Source organism: Amblyomma mixtum, chromosome 3 (assembly GCF_055824585.1).
Source record: "Amblyomma mixtum isolate Tamu chromosome 3, ASM5582458v1, whole genome shotgun sequence".
Taxonomy (NCBI): Eukaryota; Metazoa; Arthropoda; class Arachnida; order Ixodida; family Ixodidae; genus Amblyomma; species Amblyomma mixtum.
In genome coordinates this window covers 225,156,676-225,167,894 of record NC_143014.1, presented here as the reverse complement: position 1 = coordinate 225,167,894, position 11,219 = coordinate 225,156,676, and the positions used below count along the sequence as shown (strand labels likewise).

The following is an 11,219-nucleotide window of genomic DNA, read 5'->3' as shown; positions in this document are numbered from 1 at the left end:
GTGTAAATGTGAAACTAAAATTTGGAAAATGTACAATAAAATCTGGCCACCCTGTAAATTTGAACAAAGTGCTGGCAACAACAAATAACAATTCAACACTGTGCTTTGTGATAGCTATAATTATGCACAGCTTGTAAAAATAATAAGTGCATATGTGCCTAAACAGTAACAACTTTTAATAAAAATGTTCATATATACAGAAAAATCTGGCCACATATACCTGCCAGAAAAGTCTGGCCACAAAGTAACGGTATATTTAGCGAGCTCCGCAGCACGGCGCGCGTGCGCTCTTTGCCACCTGACTGTCTACCTTAAACAAGTTGTCATTACAACAGTATAATTTTATCACTTCGCTTCACAAATTTGCAAATATTCATTTTTTTAGACAAACACGGTGCTCAGACGGCGCGGTAGCAGTTCAAAGTCGGAACGTGAGCAACGCCTCGAGAGGCAGCACAGGTCTAGGGGGCATAGGGCAACGTTCATGGAACTAAACTCAGTTGCCAAACCGAGAGCGGTTTCGCGGCGCCGCCACCACTGGCTGCTTTGAGTGGCGCTGCAGTCGTACCAGGCTTCAGCCGGTCCGGCCAGTTGCTGTACTCCTAGTACTGTGCACGCATGTCGTAGAGTGCTTTCGCGACGCGATTGCTGCTGTGATCGTTGTCTTTGGGCTACGTGCGCTTGAATGCAGAGTTTCAGGTGCTGTAGCTGCCATGCCGACGTGCTGTGTGCCGGGCTGCACGAGCGGTTACAGAAACAACAAGACTGCGAGGCATTTTTTTCGCGGCTCCTCGTGGCGCGGATCTCCGTGCGGCATTGGATCGAGCCATTCCCCGTGTTGACAGAAAACTCTCGCACAAATCACGTGCGTGCGATCTTCATTTCCGTTTTGAAAGGAGCGTGGTTATAAGAGCTTATTCACCAAAGTAGTATATTAGACACCTACTTTAAAGGTGGAGATCAGATCATCGCAAGGCTCATCGTAAGTTCACTTACCAGCTTATCTAAACGCGAATGTCTGGCAGGCACTGGTGCAGTGTGCTTTAAACATAAATTAGCAATACCTTCAGAGCGCGAAGTCCCGCATTTATGGCACTCGAAAGCAGACCACAAGTACCTACGATTTCATTTCTGTGGTGCAGCTTTCCGAAATAAGCAGATTTTACGCACAGCGTTCACTTCGTGAATGACTCCGCCGCTGCTCACAACCCGAGCTGCGAAGGCAGTGAACTTCCTCGGGTTCCTGAGTCGTCAGTTTCTCTTTCCCTGCAACAGCGAGGATGCCTGACGCCAACTCCAGACAAGAAATTTCAGTATTTTGAGTTTATCGCTCTCCCTGTATTGTTCCTATAGCGTGCGCAACCGTTCCAACAATATTTTTCGATCCTTCACGCAGTGCACTACAGCTGGACACAAACACAGAGATACTTTTACATTTTATTCTCAACACATTTCGCGCACGCATCCCTCGGCGAGGCTCCACTTACTCCTCTCGATTTTTGCTTCTTTCCCATTAATAACATGGGTGTACGTCTTTAGCATGTCTTCTTCGTGAAAATGAAGGTCGCACACATGTGATTTGTCGGAGAGTTTTCTGTCAACACGGGGAATGGCTCGATCCCATGCCGCACGGAGATCCGCGTCACGAGGAGCCGCGAAAAAATGCCTCGCAGTCTTATTGTTTCTGTAACCGCTCGTGCAGCCCGGCACACAGCACGTCGGCATGGCAGATACAGCACTTGAAACTCTGCATGCAAGCGCACGTAGCCCAAAGACAACGATCACAGCAGCAATCGCGTTGCGAGACATGCGCGCACAGTAGCAGGCAGACATTCGCGTTTAGATAAGCTGGTAAGTGAACTTACGATGAGCCTTGCGATGATCTGATCTTCACCTTTAAAGTAGATGTCTAATATGCTACTTTGGTGAAGAAACTCTTATAACCACGCTCCTTTCAAAAATCATGACCGCCCGCAATTTCGGCCCACGGTGGCATTGGCTAGGCAGCGATGATCTATCACTCGAGTTGCTGCAGCAAAGATTTGTGGCATACTCGCCGCACAGGGTTCGTAACTGTTTGGTGTCTTTACGAAAAACATCGGTAAGTGCGATATTTGGGACGCCAGTCACTCAACATTCCCGAAGGCTGCACGCTACGACGCTGGGCGGCCGGGCCTGCGGCGTCTGCTAGCGGCGGCCAGCGGGAGCCTGTTTCGACGGCAGCGCCCCCTCGCGCTAAAATTTGCGGGCCGCTTCAGTCGCGTGGAGAAGGCGGAGAGTTTGGCAACTTAGTTTAGTTCCATTAACGTTGGCATAGGGTGCCTCGATGCGCGCGCTCCTCCCGCCGCCGCCGTGCAAGAGGGCGCGCCCATCGAGGCACCCTAAGGGGGCACAATGCTCTGCGCCCATTTTTTCTGGCGGAGAGGCAGTCGCTCGAAAGATTGGCGACCGCAGTCGGCATTTCAAGGCTGCGAATTTTTACAACGCGTGTTTCCGCCATTTAGCCGCCTGTTATTGGATGATCAGTAGCTGTCGGTGAGCTAACTGCCCAAATACCTCAGTGTCTGACCGCAGAGACACGTTGTCTGGTCGAGCAGACGACGCGCGGAAGGGCGGGAATTTCGTTTTGATTTTCGTGCGCTGAGCGTGAATTGAATGAAGCAGCGCAACTCATGGATCACCATGTTGCGATGCGAGCGTGGCAGTTCAGTAAACAAATAAACAAAATCATATGCAGGCCGCGTAACCTGAGTAAGCTTGCGAACCTCACCTTGTTCTCGCAACGTTGGCACGCATGAAAGCTTTCTGATAGGCTCGGTGCAAACGCCTTGAAATGCCTGGCATCGCGCTTTAATGCGAAATTTGGAATGTGGGGCGCAGGTTTTGAAGGAACCGATAGCGTGTGCTTGCTTAGCGATGCGCAGGGGAACCGAACGCATGCGTAGACTTTCAAGCGGATGGATGTCGGTCTTCCTTCAGTTGCACCAAAGGGAATGTCATAAAACGAAATCACACCTAGCGGCCTGCGTATCATGCTTGTCACTAGTTTTTGTAGCAAAAAAAAAAAAAACCCCTGAAAAATAGGATGGAATTTTTACTTTGTGTGGTGATGGTACGCATATAACTGGTACGCTAGTGAAAAAAAATAATCCAGATGCCGCCGCGGTGGCTCAGTGGTTATGGCGCTCGGCTGCTGACCCGAAGGACGCAGGTTCGATCCCGGCTGCGGCAGTCGAATTTCGGTGTAGGCGAAATTCTAGAGGCCCGCGTACTGTGCGATGTCAGTGCAAATGAAAGAACCCCAGGTGGTCAAAATTTCCGCCGCCCTTCACTACGGCGCGTTCAATAGCCTGAGTCGCTTTGGGACATTACACCTCCATAAACCAGCATAAATGATACATACTGAAGCGACCCAAGACTCGCAAGTTTTGGCAGCTGTGCAGGCTGTTTCATGTAAAAATAGGTTTCCTGATTTCCAACATCCTTTTCTTCGTCGTTGTGTTGGTGACAGTCGTGCAGATAAATGCTTCATGAGGTTAACTGTCAAGTTGGTTAACGAGAACCTAATTCATAATACTTATATTTTTATCAGTTGGTAGGTTTTCGAATTGCAGAACAAGGAATTCTGGCTATGTGAGGGCAGAAAAACAGTTTCGTAGAATATACCGAGGAGGCTGGTTGGGGATTTCATTTTTTTTGTTACTCGTCTCAAAATTTACTCGAACAATTAAAACTTGCTGATTACAAGCAACGATATTCGTGTGTATTATATGAGCAATCTCACGCATTTTCATCTGGATCGAGAGCCTGAATCTCACAAAAATGTCACTTTTTGCGAAATCTAAGTAATTTTCTTAAAATGTGCTTTGGTTTGGTTTATTGGGATTTAACGTCCCAAAGCGACGTGCCAAGGAGCCGCGGCCGAGATCGAACCCGCGTCTTTCGGGTCAGCAGCCGAGCGCCACCACTGAGCCACCGTGGCGGGGTAAAACGGGGTTCGGCGTTTTGCGATGGTGGCGAGATATACGCCAGCTACTCTAGCATGGGCGCCAGGGCGACCGCTTCTTCAGCGCGTGACGGTGCAAGTTCAGCGGCACGGCCTCATGCCTATCACTCGAGGCGAGGTTTCGCGTGAAAAAGCGCTCCATGCGAGCCGCGCTTCACTTCCTGGAAAAGCAGCGCCCGCTCACTTTCCATGACGCATAAGCAGTTCCTGGTGCATGTCTCGCCACCACCTCAAAACGCCGAACTCTGTTCGGGACAGCGTTGCAAACATAAGCGGATATCGTTGCTTGACCGGTCGATTGGGAGCGCTGAAACTGCTTCCCTATCACGTGGTTATTTTTGTATTTCGCGGGCTTTCTTTTAAGGAAATTAAAAGAAGCTGTATCAGTGGTATTTGGTTGCAAACACGGTAAACGGTTATTTTTCTATGGGATCTACAACTCCTGCATCGACACTTTCTTCCTGAAGGCAATAATTAAAAAGTTAGCTAATCAGTCTCTGGTCATTAATTACATTTGCATAATCAAAAAATACTGCAGACTAGGACACACGACTGGCGACAACCCTCAGTTGGTGTCACGGGGCTAGGGAACATCCTCTTTTTTTACAAGCTCTGGGTAACACTTTGAATTCAAAATGTAATATAGCTTTAAAACTTGGCAGCACACACAATAATCATATTTTTTTATTGTTTTCACAGTAACAATTTCAGAGTTCAGTAAAGCGAATATATAATATCATTTGTGAATTCAAGCCTAGCACGAATCAACACAGACAAGAGGACACACACACAAGCGTCAACTTTCAACTTTATTGTAAGGCTGCTAATACGCTGAATTTGTCTCCTTGTTTCCATTGTTTGGGGCCCTGTGAGAGAAAGAGAAAAGGGAAAAATAAAAGTGAAGGTACCCCACCATTAGCAGAGTTATCACGGACTTAAGCTGATCAAATATATAAGAACAAGAGCCTGGAACCGCCCAAAGCAGGAAATTGAGAGGAAAAGCCATTGAAAACAAGAAAACGGGGGCATGCAACACAAATTCATAACTCGATGTTAGAGATGGCAGAAGGCCCGCAGAAAAAAATGGTGGTGGAAGCCATGGTGACTGATGCCCAGAAGCTCAGTCGCACCAATGAGAAAGACTGGGACCCGGCACTGGTGTCTGACCTGCAAAAACTACATGAGTAAAAAAACAAAACAGTAAAAGAGCACAAAACATGACATATTCAGGGCTGCCACACAAATTCGTTCACAAAATAAAAATTAGTCCATTGTTAAAGTTTTTCTTCTTACTAAACAAGAAGCCAATCACAAGAAAAAATTATAAGCTCTAAAATTTTTGTAAATGGCTTATTTAATAAAGTCAAACAATAAAAAGCTGATTTCATTTACTGTTGTGACTGGCCAGCGGAGTAATACAAGGTGCTGCGGGTCGTGGCCCAGTGTAAACAACTGCTGTCTTTTTAAGTTGTATCCTACTATAATAAATATGATTTAATGGCCATATGAAGCCAAAACAAAATATTGGGAGGAAAGAAAAGAGGTGAGCAACGGTCTGGGACGACAAAAATAGACAGGTGTGTATGAAGCAAGATGACTAAAGTGAAACATGTGTGTCCGTGTATACGTATACATATATATACACCCCGAAAGCAGAAGATTGGACGGCCATCACCGTAGCACAGTGAGCATTGGGAGCGCAATTCAGAGGTTGTAGGTTCGGGTGCTACCGGCAGCATGCAGTTGTTTTTTCTTTTCCTTTCTTATCAACTATCTAAGTGATAAGGCAATTATGCCATTGATCTCCCATTGGTCAACACCACAACCGAAAAAAAAATTCCCCCATGCACCTTTGTTTCGGTGATTGACGACTTCTTTCATGATGGTATATATATGCATATGTAGTATATATATCAGAAAGCATGGAAGATTCTATGCCTGTGGCTGGAGGGCCCGGCCAGAGATTTCCCTACACAACCCCTTGTGGGGTACCCACTAGACCACTGCACAGGCCGTAATTATTAATTCCGGCCCAGTACCCTCTAACACTACCCACTTGAGCCCGTTTTCTCCTATGCATGCCCGCGCCCAAAGAAACTCTGCCCTATACAGCACAGACCGGCTTAGTTCCGAAACAACACGAGTTTAAGTGCACTGTAAAAATGGAAATGTTCTTCTATGAATTTCAGTAAAAAAAAAAGTGCGCCATTGTGAGAATAAAGGTGTAAAATTCTCTAGTTTCTGCTTCTGTTTGAGTTGGCCCTTTTTCTATTTTTTTTTTTGCGAAGAAGACAGCACAGTGCCTTGAATACCAGTTTACTGGAAATAATCTCCTCAAGCACATTTTCTGCCTCTTAGTTTGAGGTTTAAATTTCACAAGCATATGTCTAACAGCTTGTAAATTCGCAACCGGTTTGCCACTGACAACCAACGAACAGGTCAAACAAAGCCACAAGGCTATGAGGTGCCCGCTAGCGTATGCTCAGACAGCAAAAGCCTCATTCTGCCACTGTTGCTTCACTCTTACCTTCTAGCAACAACAAAGTGCGGGAACATGAATTGGGCTCGGACATATGACGACATGGTGATGTCAACATCTAGACCTGTGATGAAATTAGAAGAATGCTAATTCGTATCTTGAACAATGTTTAGAAAGCCTTTGTAGTACTAAAAGAGCACAAAGAATTGAAAAAAAAAAAGGCAGGACTTGACCAACAGAAGAGAGGGGCTTCATAAATATTCTGCCATGCATTATGAAAAGTGCGTAGCATGAAAACACAGAGCAAATAGAGAGAAACCACACTGCATGAGTGCTATAAACTAAGCATATCCTGTATGCCCCTCCAAGGCCCTGATTTGGCCGCATGCACAGCCTCCTCTATGCTCAGAGAAACGAAGGAGTACCACCACAAGAGAAGAGATAATACGATTATCAGGAAACACGGCAGTTGTTAATATCGAGTATGGAACATTAGAGAGCTAAGGCATGCCCTGGGAAGGGCATGCCTTAGCTCTGATCTGAAAATTTAGCACCAAAACAGCGAAGACTTCCTCACAGTTCCTGTTGGTCCCAGGCATATTCGAATGATTAAAACAAAATGCTTCTTCAGCTCGTGTGCGGATGCCGTACTTATGTTTAAACTATCATGCGCAACACTTGTCGCAAAGCTAAGATGGTGGCAAGCAAAAGTGCTATATCCGTAAGACTTTCAATGCCTCAGAAACTGAGAGGTTTGCAATGTGAGCAAATAAGCTTAATAACAGTATGTGTGCTGCTTTGTCTGAATTCGTTTTCTGCATTGTTTTCATTTTTTTGCATGCTTACCGTATCACACGACATATTAGAGAAGGTTAACAAGTTGCACTCTGGAACTGACCAGCCGTTTGTTAACCACATGAGAAAATAAAAAGCAAGCACTTCAGTGAAATTGCCCGTCTACTACACAGACCTGAACCCAGCCCAGGACCGTCAATTTACGGGCCCGAGCCTGGCCCCGGCCCAGCAAAAAATTGCTATACCCAGACCCACGGGCCATGCCCACGCTTTTGGGTCAGCTCAAGCCCGTGCAGTGCTTACACACAACCCCCTTGCTTTTCTGAAGGCACCCCCTTCTTTCATTACAAACTTAGTTTTTTTTTTAGTCTCCAACTTGGTAGTCACAGTGACACACAGCTGCCAGCCATCTATAAGAGCCCTGTGCATAAGGTATGCAGGCCTGTATGAATGCATCCAGCACTCGCACATGAAAGTGTTACTGATGGCGTTATGAACAAAGTAAATAATCACTGCAACACAAGAATTTGCTTGGGTAAAGCACCAAAACGGCGCCATTTGTGCAATAATGTTTTCGTGCTACAAATGCTGTATTTTGGGCTTACCACAACCGACTAGCTCATATTTGACTAGGCAGTATGCCGCCAAGGCAACAACAACAACAGTATGACAGATTTGGCTCGATCGCCGAAAATGGGGATGAACACAACGCCCGGCAAATCACTACGCAACGGTCCATTCAGTCTGTTGTACACAACACGTCGCAGGCTTCGTCCAGAGGCATGCTTTTCAACAATTCTTGTATGTCGTCTGCCTTCTCGGAGACCAGAGCAATGAATTCGAACGGGCCCCGGCACTTAACGTCGACGCGCTCGGGACGCACCGAGAAGTCGCCGTACCACATGTCCAGTCTGAGGAAGCCGCCGTAGTCTCCGAAGTTGAGCGCCAGTTCGGCTCTGATGAAACTGTAGCTTCCCGCAGTCTGAAGCTTGCGGCACTGCAAGTGCAGGATGTGTTTCCGCTCCGTATTCTCGACCTGCTGCTGGCGCAGTACGTAGGCCTCGAGTCGCTTGGGCAGCTTCTCCAGGGCTTCTTCCAGCGACGAGTTTTCGATGTCTTCGCGCAGAGCCCAACCCATGGCCAGGGGCAGTCTCGTTACATGGACAGTAAGCTGCTTGTCGATCATGCATTCGAACTTCTGGCCGCCCATCTCGCACGTTACCTGCAGAGAACCGTTTTCAAAGGCGCGCAGCTTCAAGCCGCCTGCTGACCGTTCTTCTTCGGCACCTTCGGGCGATGGAGGGTTACGGTCCATAGCGTTTCGATACAATGCTGGGACGCGAAAATGTCGGGCCAGAAACTTTCTTTTACGAAACGGCTATGTCATGACTCATGACAGCGAACAACATTAATGGAACTGAACTACAGTGACTGAACTTTGACAGCGAAGAAAACACCTGCCAGTGTTGGCCGACCTGCTCGCCATCCTCTGCTCAATCCAGACAAATTGCTCCAAGCTTCTTCCTTCTCCAGACATTGATTTCACGCGAAAATTCAGTGGCGAGGCGAGCGGGGGAGGGGGTGTGGAAAGCAACGTTGGTGGAAAGCACGGTGCAAGAATAGAGTGTAATACGAGGGGGGACCCAAAAGAAACCGGATTTTTCGTATAAAAGCTTTATTTATTAGCTCTTGCACAAAATTCCTTCAGTCACCTTCAAAGTACTCTCCATGAAATGCGATGCACTTATTAAGCCTTTTTCCCCACTGTTTGAAGCATTTCTGGAACTCTTCAACTTTGATATCGTCCGGTGCCCTCTGCGAAGCTGTTTATACGGCCACCACATCACCAAAACGCTTCCCTTTTAGACTTTTCTTCATTCTCGGAAAGAGAAAAAGTCTCACGGGGCTAGGTCTGGTGAATATGGAGGGTGGGGAACGACAGACCATCCCCGATAGGTCAAATATAGTGGGTCACTCGTAAGGCCGTGTGTGCGGGGGCGTTGTCGTGATGAAGGAACCAGTCACCTGATCGCCAACGTTCCTTGCGTTTCCTCCGCACATCCTCTCGCAGACGTTTTAAAACTTCCAAATAAAAGTGCTTGTTAACAGTCTTGCCAGGGGGACCAAATTCCTGGTGCAAAATTCCACGAACATCACAAAAGACAATAATCATTGTCTTCACATTCGACTTCAACTGCCTTGCTGTTTTTCGTCTCGGGGTGTTGGGAGACTTCCACTGGCTTAACGCTTGCTTAGTTTCTGGATCATACCCCTAACACCAACTCTCATCACCTGTATTGACTTTGGTGAAGAGGTATGGATCACTTTCAATCTCTTTTTTTTAATCCCTACTCAAATTTAATCGAATGTTCTTTTGATCCTGTGTGAGAATGCGAGGAAGAAATTTAGCGAAAACACGTCTCATTTGCAACTGCTCAGTCAAAATTCGCTGACAGGAGCTCCAACTCACCCCTGTCTCTTCTGAAATTTGGTCGATCGTGTTCCTTTTTTCTTTGTTCCTTTTTGGCGGATTTTTTCAACGTTTTCATAGTTTCGAGACGTTGAAGGATGCCCAGAACGAACATGGTCTTCGACACTCATCTCACAACGTTTGAAGCGCCCAAACCACTCGGAAACTTGTGTGCGGCTCATAGCACCCTCTTTAAAAGCCTGTTGCAACATTTGGTAAGCTTCCGTTGCCGATTTTTCAAGCAGGAAACAAAACTTCAAACACACTCCCTGTTCTTTTAAATTTGCCATAAAGATTTCGCAGGCGGAACAAAGTAACTGCAAGCGAAACACAACACTACGCTCAAATGTTTGCCTACAAATTGATGTCTTCTGAACAGCTGTTTCGTGAAGGGCTCTGCTAATCCCATCTAGCGGTAGAACTCTCTACTACGTCTACGAATGGTAGCGCGCTCTCAGTTCGGTTTCTTTTGGGTCCCCCCTCGTATTCTTACACCGTGGTTATAGCTAGCTTCGCCGCACCACGTGACCTGACAGCCTGCGCGCTGGATTTGAACGCCGCTGGGGGTACCGCGAGGTGCGGCCTCGAGGCTTTTAGCACTCAGCTTTAGCGCCAACAGCAATTTCTTAACAGTTTGCACTAATTACTTCTCGTCACAAAAATATGCATCCTGAAGTCTGTGACTTGTTGAACATCAGTTGTCTATTTGTGTTACATTTACTCCAGTAGGAACATCCGCTTTACTTGGTAAATTGGTTTTTGATAATGCATATGTAATACATTAAATTAAATAAATACAGAATAAATACAAAATACAAATTATATATCCATACAAAATAATAACATCATTATATTACATAACACAAAATTAGTGTGTGCATCAGCCATCTGGCACCCACGGCAATCGTATCTTACCATCGAATTGGAATCGATCCAAAATCATCCGCAATGTGTGTGTGTGTGTGTGTGTGTGTGTGTTAGGAGAGCATGAAGTGCTTGACTGATTAAAAGAGTATACCGAGTGTTTTTTTTTAGAAGGTCCAAAATTTTTAAAAAAAGGTAAATTGGTTTAGATTTATTTTAGCACTGGGGCTATACTAGAGGCTACGGCAGGCGCTAGGCAAGAGGAAAACTGCTTTACTTAGTTCGCTGATTAACTAAATATGTTAATAAACTTTTCTTATTTTTATTTTAGGGGTTATGTTTTATACGCAGAATTGGAGATCGTCCTCCAAACAGTCCAACCGAGAAAAAAACAATTTTAATTAAAAATTTTTCACGCACGTCACGAGGCGCGAAAAAGTCACCCTGGTAGGCATCTTCACACCGTAACTCAGCGGCGGCGAGTGCCTCTGACGTAGTTCGCTCCGCCCTGCGTTTTGCGTCACATGGCTGACGTCACCTGAAGCCCGGACGGGCGGCCTGCGCTATCGCTGCTTGTTTCGCTTCGCTCCGCGGCCTCACGGAAT

General features: G+C 46.3%; 2 protein-coding genes across 2 annotated transcripts in view; one reads left to right on the top strand and one right to left on the bottom strand.

Annotated features, from left to right (window-relative positions):
• Nucleotides 1–11,219, top strand: part of LOC149353843 (uncharacterized) — a 615,886-nt gene that overhangs the window by 258,024 nt on the left and 346,643 nt on the right. The gene's annotated exons all lie outside the window — the stretch shown is intronic.
• Nucleotides 4,797–9,480, bottom strand: LOC149353862 (uncharacterized). Its single transcript, XM_089582906.1, has one exon. It carries the CDS (start codon nt 8,593–8,595, stop codon nt 8,020–8,022), a length of 576 nt encoding a protein of 191 aa, XP_089439032.1. The 5' UTR covers nt 8,596–9,480; the 3' UTR covers nt 4,797–8,019.

Excerpts from the sequence above, each read along its gene's own strand:
- LOC149353862 (XM_089582906.1), bottom strand. The coding sequence starts at position 8,595 with ATGGACCGTAACCCTCCATCGCCCGAAGGTGCCGAAGAAGAACGGTCA.